The sequence below is a fragment of the Phaethon aethereus genome (genome assembly GCF_964289735.1).
Source record: "Phaethon aethereus genome assembly, chromosome: 4".
NCBI lineage: Eukaryota > Metazoa > Chordata > Aves > Phaethontiformes > Phaethontidae > Phaethon > Phaethon aethereus.
In genome coordinates, this window is record NC_138578.1 from 73627327 (window position 1) to 73640334 (window position 13008).

The 13008-nt window shown below is 42.9% G+C and overlaps 1 protein-coding gene across 1 annotated transcript in view; it reads left to right on the forward strand.

Annotated features, from left to right (window-relative positions):
• CPZ (carboxypeptidase Z) overlaps positions 1-13008 on the forward strand; it is a gene marked incomplete at its 5' end in the record, with an annotated part of 36661 nt that overhangs the window by 13666 nt on the left and 9987 nt on the right. The window contains 5 exons of the mRNA XM_081999175.1: positions 595-969; positions 1762-1974; positions 4039-4235; positions 5186-5347; positions 11951-12109. Coding sequence (XP_081855301.1) covers positions 595-969; positions 1762-1974; positions 4039-4235; positions 5186-5347; positions 11951-12109 — 1106 coding nt within the window. The remainder of the gene's footprint in view (positions 1-594; positions 970-1761; positions 1975-4038; positions 4236-5185; positions 5348-11950; positions 12110-13008) is intronic.

Here is a 13008-nt window from a genome sequence, read left to right on the forward strand (position 1 = left end):
ATCACAAATACATTTTATTCAGGAATCTGAGTTTTCTTACGTTAGACACCAGCAAATTCACACCTCAACAGAGGATTTTTCTCTCCTATGGATTCTCTGGTGTTTAGTAAGTTCAAACTGTATTCTTAATTTTAATCAGATAAGATTTAATTATAAGACAGCCTTTCCTTTGGAAACCAGGCTTTATTAATTTTGATGGTTTCCAAGCTATTTCAGTGTTTTCTGGCCAGGGATTTGCCCTTTTATTGCTGTTCAGGTATTGAATTAACAAAATAGATCTTATTTTAAGAGCAGTGCTTATCAAACAGATAACCCCTGATGCTCCATCACATTGTCAGATATCATTTGAATTCTGAGTGACATCTACTTGCTTTAAACTGTCTGCAATCTCAAGACCAAGCATTCTTTCCATCATCTTTCTGTAAGTGGTTTTAGATATCAAATTCATTCGAGAGTATTGCAAACTGCCTCCAGTCTATCTGCGAACAAAAAAAACATAAGTTCATTGGACATGTTGTTTGTTATGTTGTCTTTGAGATATTCAGAGTGTCAGTGAAGCCAGGTTGTTTTCACATGTTCATGTCCTTTTCATAGCAAAATGCGTGGACATCGCCTTAAGTTCTTGTACTGATGTTGCCTATACTCAAACGATGTATCCTAATTTCCTGGATCAGAAGACTCGAGAAGTGATTGAGTACAGCTCTGAGTACATTCTCATCAGCGTGCTGCACAACTTGCTCCAGGGAGAATGCAATCCCGACCTGCGGCTCCTGGGCTGCTCGGTGCTGGCCCCGCAGTGTGAAAAGGACAAAGTTATAAAGCCCTGCAGGCATGTCTGCGAAAACCTGAAAAAAAATTGCCTCCCTGCTTTTGATGCAATAGACATGGCTTGGCCCTATTTCTTAGACTGCGACCGCTTTTTCGCGGGGGAAGAAGAGGGATGTTTTGACCCGCTGGCAAAGCTGCGAGGTAAAGGAGGAAGTTCTGCTGACACATCTTACTTGTCTGGATGGGAAGGGTCTCATCTGACTCAGCTTGACATGTCTATGGCACTAAATCTCTCCGCTTGTCATCTCAGCTTGTCTTCTTGTAGACACCTATAAGGTGTGGTTCATTTTGTTCCACCTATTTCAAACACTTAATCAAACTGTGCTCAAGAAGCACCTGTTTCTCTCCCCCATATGCAAAGAGCATCAAGACAGGCAGCTCAGAGCTAGATGTTTGGACTGCCAATGTGCATTTAGATAAGCCCTGCCCTGTGTGATAGCTGTCTGTGTATTTGAAATATTTTATTTAAAAACTGAAACTTTAATGCACTCATGAATTCATGACTGCTTGACAAGCTTAACAGCTCATTAAAATAATCTCATTAGTGATTGTCACAGATTTTTGTTTGGATGAAGGAGGTTCAGACAGCTGAAGACAGCTGAATCTCATAAAAAATTAATTTGATCCACCAGATTCAAAGGGAAAAATATGTATGTTTTGTGACTAAAATGTGCTAAGCATGCCAGAGTTCAAATTATAACCAGAAGTTTCACAAAATAGTTCTCTGTGTGCATATGTATTGGTATGGTTTTGCAAACAAAATATGTCACAATAAACAGTGTAGGATGTACTATATAGATTAAAGATTTTGATTGTGGCTGTATTTTCTATAATTCTACTACTGAAAAAGATATTCTGTGGAGAAGTACAGGCATTCATGCAGTCCTCTGAGCACCATGGTTTTAAGCACTGCGTTACAATTTTTTTTTGCAGGAGAAGTAGATTTTGAAGAAGATTTGCCTTCAGACTTGCCAGCAACTTTTATTCAGTTCAAACATCATTCATATTCCCAAATGGTGAGCACGTTGAAGAAGACTGCTTCTAAATGCTCCCATATTGCAACAACTTACAGCATAGGTCGCAGTTTTGAAGGGAAGGATCTTTTTGTGATTGAGTTTTCAACCAAGCCTGGACACCATGAACTGCGTGAGTTATATCAGTGTTGTTCAGGTTGCTTGAGGGAACTCCAAATTCTGTGAGTGAAAACAGGTCTTTTTAATGGGATATCACTTGAACTGTAAAAAGCATTTTTTCAAAAACATTTCTCCTCCTTTGTGTTCCTGAATTACAGTGATAGCTGATGATTCACTGTAGCAATTATAGTCTGGCTGTAATTTCCTAACTTTATGACCTCAGTTTATGACCATTCCTTGTTCCCAGATGTATGACCATGTACCTGGTTGCAGTGATATGGCTATTATTTATTTGTGCCCAGCATACAAAGAAGTTTGGATAGTTTTCTATCCTTTTTTGACCTGCCCTCTCCATCATCTACCACTTCTTCAGTCTCCTTTTATTTATCACTGGCCCATCAAACCCTACACACTTCCTACAAGTAATGCCTGTGCCTAGGCTAAACATAGTCCTTCACATCCTAAAATACGTACAGCTTGTGAGAAGACCTTAGATGCAGAATGACATTGACATAAAATAAATCAATGCAGCATAGAAAACAATCCTCCTGATCAGAGATTTGGGTCAGTGCAATACCTGTCCGTGAAACAGGTGAATAATACCAGGAATTTATGTTATCATAGTACCTGAACACCTTTAGGATATGAGTTCTCACAAGTGTTCTGCAAAGGGGAACAGTACTGATCTCAGTTTTGTAGATTCATCACTGAGACAGCAAGGGCCAGATTTTTAAACATTCTAAATTCTTCAAAATGCAGATGATTTTCTTGGGGAGTAGCTCCGAGCTCAAATATAGTACCTGACTAAATCTGGTGGACTGCTATGGCCATTGCTGCCTACCAAGAACCTCAGGTTGCTTCTCATCAGACTAGCTCCAGCATCACCTGACTTAATACTTTATTGAAGTTATCATCTCAGGCCAAGCTACTGTGTCCACTGTGTGCTCTGCTGCAGGGGAGGCAGAGAAGACAGCGAAGACTTGAGTTAGCTTTGTTTACGCTCAGCCATGCTGCCTTGCGTGCTGTAGAGGTATTTTGAGGTGCCTTTAAACTTGATCAAGATCCCAGTAGACTTCTTTAACACAGCAAAGATCTACATTATCTATATCTATATGGCCTATCGTCCTTCCTCGCTTGTGTAAAGAGAAGAAGTTACAGGTGTCTTTTTAAGCTGATAATCCATTTGTCAAGAAAACACAAAGCCTATGAATCAGGCTTTTAAATTAAAACTGTGATATGGCATGATAAAAGAAAGATGGTAGTTTAACACATTACCTAGAATTTCCTTCTAAATCTGTTGTTTCATGCTGCTTAGGACGCCGTAGAAGAGGGTGGAAGTATCTCTAGAGCTGGAGACTTTGCCAGCTTGAACAAGCTGGCATAACAGCTCTGTGCCAGCCCTCCTCCAGTGTCTCGTGCTCGAGGCTGGCCGGGATCAAAGATGAACGTGAAGGGATAGACTGGAAAAGATGTCTCCAAAGTGCATTAATTTTCTACTTTCCATTAGTCTCTAAGGATGGATGGAAATTGAGAGAGTAACTGTGGGGAATTGTGAAGTTATATGTCTCTAATAGTCTTATTCCAAGGCTGTTTAGCCTAAAAGACACTTTTTATGCATGACCTACTTTCTGTTCCGAATAGAGGGGTAATATCTTACACACCTGCAGGTTGTTTCTAAGATCTGTGACAATATAAGGCATTGAAGCCGCCCAAGGTAAGTGAGAGTGCCAGGGGTGTATTTTGTTCCTTCCCAGCCATGGCTTGACATTTTTGATTGCAACATTCTTTGTTCACAATTAGTGATGAGTCCAGCAAAAGCTCAGACCAATGATTACCTCTTATGGTTTGGCATCCTGAAAGTAGGGACTTGCTTTATTTCACACTATTTAAATTGTCACTGAACTGACTTGTAACGGAGGGAAATTCACCTGGAACTGGTGTGCTATTTACAGGAACGTATATGTTAAATTAATGTCAATAATTTCTGACTCATTGGTAAGCTATTTGGGTTACTCTGCTTTTGGAAGCCATTCAGGTATAATCAAATTAAAGCATCTCGTTACTTCATATTCCACAGTCAAGCCAGAGTTTAAGTACATTGGCAATATGCATGGAAATGAAGTTGTGGGGAAAGAACTGCTAATATACCTCGCGCAGTATCTGTGTTCGGAGTATCTTCTCGGGAACCCTCGCATCCAGACTTTGATTAATAATACCAGAATTCATCTCCTGCCTTCACTCAACCCTGATGGGTACGAACTGGCTGCAGAAGAGGTAATTGACTTTTTATAAGGAAATGTTCAGGGTTTCATGTTTCTAAAATTCCCCGTGGGAAAGGACAAACTGGGAGGGGAGTGTCAGGTGTGGGAGGGAGCATTAATAATTGGCAGCCAGACTCCCAGGCTGGTTTGGTGGTAGGCTGCTTTCCAAAGATGATGCGAACAGAGCTAAGAGGAAATCAGAGCCACATTTGTCATTTTTGCTGCCTGCATGCGATAACGTGGGAGTGACTGTGTTACTTTTTCACACATTTAGCACTAGCTGCTATCAGTCCTAGAACAAAATGCCCACTGAGTCACTGTAATTGCAGTTAAATTATTTTATAAGGAAATGTAGTTTAATACTCTGGAATAGATGTTCTTCCTCTGTTAGAAGAGCAGGTATAATAAAATGTGAATATTTTCTGTACTGCCACGCTTTCATAATGGATGGTAGTTTTCAGAGATCAGCTGGTGACTGAAGGAGACCTATGAAAGCAAAACTTCTGACGTTCTTCTTCTTTTCACCTCACTTTTATCACTAGCACTATTAGCATGAAAATAGGACCTTTCTTCTCCTGCATTGCTCAGCTGAGCTCTCTCTGTTGTATGAGTCTGGGGTTATTGCATTCTGCCTCATCTTGTCTTGGAGCGTCAGCTGTATTTTCTTTTTCTCCTTCTCTAACCCACTCTGCATGCTGCTCTGTGCTGAGTAAGAAGCTGCTGTGTTCCTCACATGCGTCACATCGCTAGTGAGTGAAATGCTTCCTGCATGCTAGTGAGTGTGTTCGTGATCATGGGGATAAAAAGTTATTAATAACTGTGTGTTTTTTAACAGCATGGACATTTTCCGTTTACTTCTTTTAAAACTTCCCCTTGATTAAAATGGCATTTTAAAAAATTCCCACAAAGTGATATTTTGCGACAGGAAGTTATTCTGAGGTTGGCTTCTATGTTACAAATTAGGGAGCTGGTTACAATGGATGGGTCATCGGCCGACAGACAGCTCAGAACTTGGACCTGAACAGAAATTTCCCTGATTTGACATCTGAGGCTTACAGAAGAGCTGGGATTCGGGGGTCCCGCCTTGACCACATCCCCATTCCACAATCCTACTGGTGGGGTAAGGTATGAATTACCGATTTTATAAATCACATATACTACAGAGCAACTCAGGAATTAAGAACCTGAGATTGCTTGATCTGAAGTTATTTTCTGGTAATCGGGTTTTATAAGCAGGAATAAACCTTACAGGCTCAGAACTGGCATGAAAAATCCTGCTGTGGGTCTGGCCAAAGAGGCAGGTGTCACAAATCATGAGGAAATTTTGTGGATAATTTGGATTTTGCTATTTTAGTTGAAGAATAATTACTTTTAGGAGGGGTCACAAGTGTGTAATGATTCATGATTTAAACTTCAGTAGCATGTTAAAAGACTTTATGGACTTGGCTCTCATTGCACTAAACCCTCCACAGGTTTGGTGCAATAGTGGTTTCTGCCTTGGAAAACATACAAAGGCTTCATGTGAAGTTGCGTGGCATCAGCTTTCCACAAAAAGGGTGTTTATAAATGACAGTAACCAGCTGGAGCAATGCAAACAGCCTGTCAGGCATCAGTGGTGCTGGAAGGGAGAGTTGCTGCTGCCTCCAGCCCCGGGGAGCAGGATGGAGGCAGCACTGCGAGGTCTTGCACTCATCGTCACTACGCTTTGTGTTATGTGATGTCCAGGGATGCAAAGCTCTGTCCTACCTGTGTTGCTGGCAGTCTGGCAGCCTCTGATGCTAGCAACTTGCTTGGGAACTTAGTTCCCCTCAAAAGAAGAAACACAGGACGCCAAATCAGTAGTTCTGATATCGGGAGCTCTACTTTTCTTCTGCTTTTAAACTCATTTTATTCTAATTCAATTTTTATTGCTAGCACAAAGCCTCAAATAGATGGGAACAGGATGGTTTCAGCAGCTGGTGTAATAGCAGAAGATTTGAGAGACAATACTTCCATTTTCTACTCTGCTGCAGGTGATCTCATATGAGGCCAGGTCTAAATCCCAAAGCCATCTCTGATGCTGCCCCAGTGTTTTGGTACCCCATCTCACGGTAGTGAAATCTGGATAAAAGCATCTCACTTTCTCAGGCTAATGTGCATATGAGGACGCAAGGCTGTGAAAAGCTCAGTAATGCACATTGTATTAGACCACTGATTTTCAACATAAATAAGCTCAAGAAGTTTATTCTATTCTATGCATGTAATCATAGAGATCCCAGCTCATGTCACTAGATTTCTACATGAGTTTAACATCACAGGCTTAATAGTTTCCAAGTTTTTACTGAATAATGTGAGATAACAGTCAGCTGGTAAATGCAAGTAGAGTGCAGAACCTCAGATGGGAAAGAAGGGTTGAGAGCATGTAGACCAGAGCCTGAGGTCAAATGAAAACAGCTGAAAAAGAAAGGGGTCTTAGGAGAAAAGTCTAGAGAGATAATAGTTTTAGTTCATCCCATTTGTGTATAATAGTTTTCATGGCTGTACATCTAAGAACCATGTGTAGCTATCAAAATGAAAGTTTTCTTCAACACATGAATGATGTATGAACAACTGAAGACTCAGGAGGAAGGTTAGGCCCAACCTTGCAGATACCTGGTGTGGAACCATGTTGTTTGCAGAGTGGACCTGAGTGTTGCAGGTGTGAGCTCTGAGCTGGCTGCACTACATTTATATGTTTCTAGCTTACTGAGAGTCACTGGCTATTCCAAACCCTCTTGCAGAGCCCATCTCTCTTGGTCGCATCTTCTCACTGGGTTCCTGATTTGAGAGCAAGCATTGCCTTGCTCTCAACCTTGTCGAGGTTGGCCATTCCATGCAACTTCAGGTCTGTTATCTTCCAGGCTTTTTGACCCACATACATGTACGTGCTTTCCTTGGGCAGATGTTTACAAGGATTTGTTTTCTGTCTTCAGAACGTGAACTCACAACCACTGACTTCAGTTCTTGCTGAGGTTGTGTAGCTCAGCCACCAAGCACAGCCACCAGCCTGTCCATAAAGGTATGGTTGATGAGCGAAATTGTGTCTGTAACATCTTACTTACCAGACAGAGGCCTTTCGTTGCATGGCCCTTTGCAGAATCAGTAGTGAGGGTGCCAGCCTCCTGGGAGCTCTTTCATGCGCTGTATCATCCACTAAGTTATATTCAGACAAGCTACAGGAGTGCGTGGCATGCCTAAAAAAGTCATTGAAAATGGCTTTGGTTTTCCATGGAGGTATCCAGGAAAGCTGCTTTTGCCCTTTCAGACTGGACATAATGGTTGTGCAGCAGACTTTGAGATATGAAGGAATGGATGGAAATCTCCCTCCAGCCATATGCCCACTTTCTCTCTGCATGCAGAGGTGCAGGAGGAAGGAAAAAACATCTTTGGCTTCTCTTTGTGTCAGTAGCTGGTGCAAACTGTGAGCTTGTCCCACACTGTGCAGCCCAGAGTCCCCATAACTCTGGATTTTCTGGCTCTAGCCTCCCTGCTCCCTCCTCCAAGTCCTGCTTCTGCCCTGGCCCTTCTGATGGTCTTTGGGATGGTCAATGGTAGACAGCCACTTGCAGAAGTCATTTTTACAACCATGTATTTAGCTTTCATAGATGCTGTGCAACATCATAACAGTTTATAAAGGACTGGCTGGAGACAGCCTAACATTTCTCCCACAGTTACCCCACTGCCGTGGCCAGCTCTGCCCCAGATACAGCGTGCCAGTCACGGTGGAGTGTCTGTCACCATAGGCAAGGGACCAGGAAGCTTGGCACACAGCCACCCTCTGTCAGAGCTCTGCCTTGGTGGGTCCAGACCCTGGGGTATAAATACATCCCTTCTCCTGCAAACCTTTTCTTGTTTTTGAAGAAGAAATAAGGCGACGGTTCAATGATTCATTCCTCGGAACACCAAACCTCAGGGAAACTCTGGATGCTCTCCTGACCCCAATGTGGGTCCTGACCTAAACAACACCCAAAGCATCTCCAAATCTGTGTTCTTTACAGAACAAATGAGGGAACCAATTTGCCTGTGACCTGGATGACACCACAAAATCTCCTTGACGACTGCAGTTCCACATGGTTCAGAGACCTGGCAGTAAGCAGTCTCACAGCCTCGAGTCCCTCTCCTCCGCCGGTGGCATCACAGGGCAGCCAAATCAGCTCTCCCATAACGAGCTTCAATTTTGTCAGGCAGATGAACCCATGGCTCTTAGAGTAGCCAGCTTTGTGCATGCGAAAGCATTAGATTGGATGTTTCAACACCAGCTTCTCAGCTTTCATGTACTTAATAGTGTTTATTACCTGCCTTATTAAAGTAATTATCTGAGTATTGGAGGGCATTGTATAAAGATCAGAAAATGGAAAACGAGCTCCCAGCCATTCCCATAAACTCAGGAGAGCTCCTGCCTCCCTGTAACCCTTGCTGTACAGTGCTTTTTGTTCCCCGCTATTATGAATTATTGTAATAAGTGGTCTGAGGGGTCAGACTGGGAGACTTCAGGCTTCATCTGAAATTAAGTCAGTCAAATTGGCTTGATTCAAACAGAATTTGGAGGTCTGTGCCAGTGGAGGCTGGCATAGTCTTCAGGAAAATGAGCCTGGTTGCTTCTAAAAGAGAAAAAAGAAATCTTTGAAAGCCATGGAGACAGTGACTAATCATAATATAATTGACAGAAATGAGATTCAGGTTTAAAAATGGTAATGGTCAGTCCCTGTACATACACAGAAATAATTTAGCTGCTTTCTAATTGTGCCCCAAATCGTTCTTGTGAGATGGATACTTTAAAATTGATCTCCTCTGACTAAAAAGCAAGGGCCCCGGTGGAAAAAAAAAAATCAAAATCCACAAAACCCACATTAAAGGAAAAATCTATGAATAGTCAAAGGCCAGAGTGACACAGGCAGCATCTGATATCATCCGGTGGAGCTGAACCAGGATGTGCACATTTCAAAACCTTAATCATTGTACATGATGTCACTGAAATGCTATTAGGATAAAAATAGTGACATTGAAACTCCCGATTTTCCACCGCATTCGCTTCAATAAGACGTTGGCTCTGTGACACAGTGGTGTCCTGTGGGTTGTGCAGGTATCTAGTGAGCAAGTTGGTTAATCAGGGGGAGGGACTGAACTTAGGAGCGTTCTGACTAAAACTATGCATTTCACCCTTGCTCACAGAATCGTAGATGGCACTTAAAAATCTTCTTATCGAGGCCGGAGACTCCTGTTTGAAAGCAGGGCTGATTCTGGCGTCAGGCATGCCCTCTCTGGCTGGGCAGCGGGAGCTGGCGCAGCTGCAGGCAGGGCAGGGAGCTGCTGAGAGTTTGGGGCAGCATCCTCCTGGGGAGTGCTGATGCTGCGGGGCTTGGAGGATGCAGGCTTGTTGCCAGCTCCTCAGCCCCCCCCGTGAAACCCCAAGCAGGGGCCCGTAGGGCAGGCAGCCCCTTACAAGTCACCTGGGGTCTTCTGCTCTTCAGAAGAGATGGACTCAAAGGATGAACAAAGCGCTTTCACTGTTCAGCTGAGAGTGGCTTGTTCAGTCCCAAATTCCCTTGGGATAAAGATTGTTATCAGACCATGCCAGGGCACTGTACAAAGACTGGAAAAGCAAATACTTCAGGTTTTGTTCTGCTGCTTCAGGTAGTGTTCTTCAGACGCTGCCAGGTTCCTTGTCACAAAGCCTGGTGGGCTGTTTTCTCCTCCCACCTCTGTGTTGTGTGAGGCGGTGAGTCAGACTGCAAAAAGTGCAGGGCATTTGTCCTTTCCTTTTGGAGTGCCCTTTATCTGCTCTTTTTAAAGATGTATTTCAGGTCATTACCTTCCTGGAAACTCTAGTTGTAATCTTCCCAATTATACAAGAACCCTTGGTTAGGTTTCTGGTGTTCAAAGTGTGTTCCTGAGTCGGTCAGACTTTACCTGTTACATCTCCTCTTACATTTAAGTTGCCTCTTTATAATACCGAGGTTCAAAGGTTCTACAATACAGAGGTTCAGTGGCTACCACTATGTTGACAGATAAAATGGACCTGGCCTGTTTCTCCTGAGGACAAGTGGCACAGTCTGACTTGTGTTCGTATGCTAACCACAAACTAGCAATTTAATGATTCACCTTACAGCAGTGGGAACCCTCGGGTTCCTATTTCTTCCTAAGCACAAGGTACAGCCTTTTCAAGTAGCACAGCTGCAGTGGCTGGAGGCACTAGTTCAGCTCAACAGCTACAGAATGGTGTTTTAAAGAAACCTGGAGGAGGTTTTAAAGAAACTAGGAGGACTTAGTTAATAACTATGGCATCTGAGGGGAGGTAGCCTCCTGTCTAGGTCAGGAATAGGCAGGGTGATATCTTCTTAAATCATTCCAGGTAAAACTGTATACAGACATGCCTTTTCCTGAGACCTTTTGCTTTCTACCTCATTATTGGGATCTGTGATACATCCATGGTGCACCTTTGCTTCACAGTGTTTCCCTCTGCTCCACACCTAAGTTTGGGCTACCAACTGCACCCCCAAAGCTGTGATTTCCCAACAGCAGAATAGGGACTGATCCAAAGAAAACAGGAATTACTATTATTGCAACCCTAATATGTAGGTCTTCAGGGTTTTTGGCTGGTCGGTTTGTTTGTTGTTTTTTTTGTGTGTTTTTTTCCTGCACATGGCTGACTTGATTCACCGTTACTAGTTATTAGCCACTCTGGGATGCTGGCTGGCTGATTTTCTCACAGCTGATGGAATCAAAGCAAAAGGTGATACGCAGTATTAGCAGCCCTATATAGATGCTGGGCTAAGTTTGTCGTAACAGATCTTGCTCATTTTTTTAAAACCTGCATATCTGCACTTGTGCAAAGCAGAGTCCGGATTAGCAGCCTCTGCCTGCACCCATTTGTCCCCTGGGTATCTTCACTAGCTGCGAGGAAAAGAACCTCACCTCCTCCAAGGACACTGGCGTGTGTCTGGGCTTGCAGGGACCGGCCACCAGATGACACTGTTACCCCTAAGAATCACCTAACACCGGAGCCGGTCCGAGAAATTACTCCTCGGAAGAAGGGGATGGAGGAGCCTCCTGCGCGCCGGGGGATGACGGGTGCCCGAGCGCCGCTGGGGTCCGCTGCCCGCTGCCTCGGCCGCGGTGACCCAGCGCGGGCGGCCAGAAAGACGAATTTCATGACTTACCTGCAGCATTTCGCTGCAGGTAAACTGCAGTCATCGCTGTGCATTAAATACATTAGTTTTCATTTATTTGCAGAGGAGCCTGGACCAAAGGAGAGCAAAGGAGACAATCTATTTCCAACAAGTGCTGAGAATTACAAATTGATCCCTGTAGTCCAGTTTATCCATCCAAAGTCAACCCCGCTGATTCAGAAATGAAAGTAGATAAGGAGTCTGGTTTGCAAGTAGTGGTACAATGCCATGATTTTTCAAGTCCAAAATGCTGCCATCATCACTTTTAACTGCTGAAAATAATCACCGTAATAAAAAGTTGTTCTCCTTTCAAAGTTTCTCTTTTTTTTCCAGTTTTTCCACAGTGAACAGTGTGTCTCATCTGTTCCCTGGAGCAAAATGGTGCTCTTCCCCCATTAACTTTTGGGATGGAAAAGCCAAAGAACCTCAGCATTCTCCTTTCTGACACACTCCCTTCTCCACCAGGCTTCATCCTGCCCAGGACCAAATCCCTTCGGAGCTGCATGACTACTCACAGCTGATTTTTTCTCCTGGATTTCAGGTGGCCCCTGAGACAAAAGCAGTCATGAAGTGGTTGAGGTCTATCCCATTTGTGCTCTCTGCCAGCCTCCATGGGGGTGAGCTGGTTGTCACCTATCCTTATGACTATTCAAGGCATCCTATGGAAGAAAAAATGTTCTCCCCTACACCTGATGAGAAGGTAATATTGGTTTTGCAGGGTGAGCGTATCAGTATGGTTTCCACGTGTGGAACTGTGGAAACTTTTTCCTTTAACAAGTAACAAACTTTGATTTTTTTAGATTGTATAGATCTGTGTATATGTATGCATGTATGTATGAAATATAGAATAGATCACATGTTTTTATATGTAATGCATGTATATATACATATATAATATAATTTATACACTTATTTAATGTGCTTTAAAATACAGGATCATTTGCACACAGTCGACTTGCTCTGTAAAGATTTACCCATGTTTTCTGAGGCCAAACATGATTTCACAGGTTAGGAAAAGCCAGGTTTTTTACTATTTAAAAGATGAAGGCTATGATATGTTTACCAGTGATTTCCAAAAGAAAAGGAACAAGCCTGGCCAGCAGTGTTATTTTCCTTTGAAATCTGTAGGAAAAAAAAAGACTGGCTGCCATATGGTGGCAGCCTCGTCACATTTATTCCAGGTCAGATGAATGGGAATGGTTTTTCCTTCTCTGTCCCTGTAAAGTTCCCCATTTGGGACTCACTGTAAATCTTCTGTGAAATTTTTTGCCATCTTTCCTATTTCCCTTTGGTTTCCTCAATCTAGTATTCATTGCCAACATGCCCACTAGGAGAACAGCTAGTTTTTCAGCCTTCTAACTGATGTTAATAATGTCCCTGGACTGTTAAGAGAAAGTGGTTCTTTATCTAACAAACAATGGTTGAAAACAGTCAGAAGTTGACCTTTGACTTGAAACATCCGTTATCTTTGAGCATACGTCTGGGCTGACTTCTTCTAAAGTGACAGTTCTCACCAGCACCTATTAAATATTTAAGTATTCATGACTATTAAACATTTTCTATATGATTCCATTTGTTCTGAGCTGTGCAATACCTACT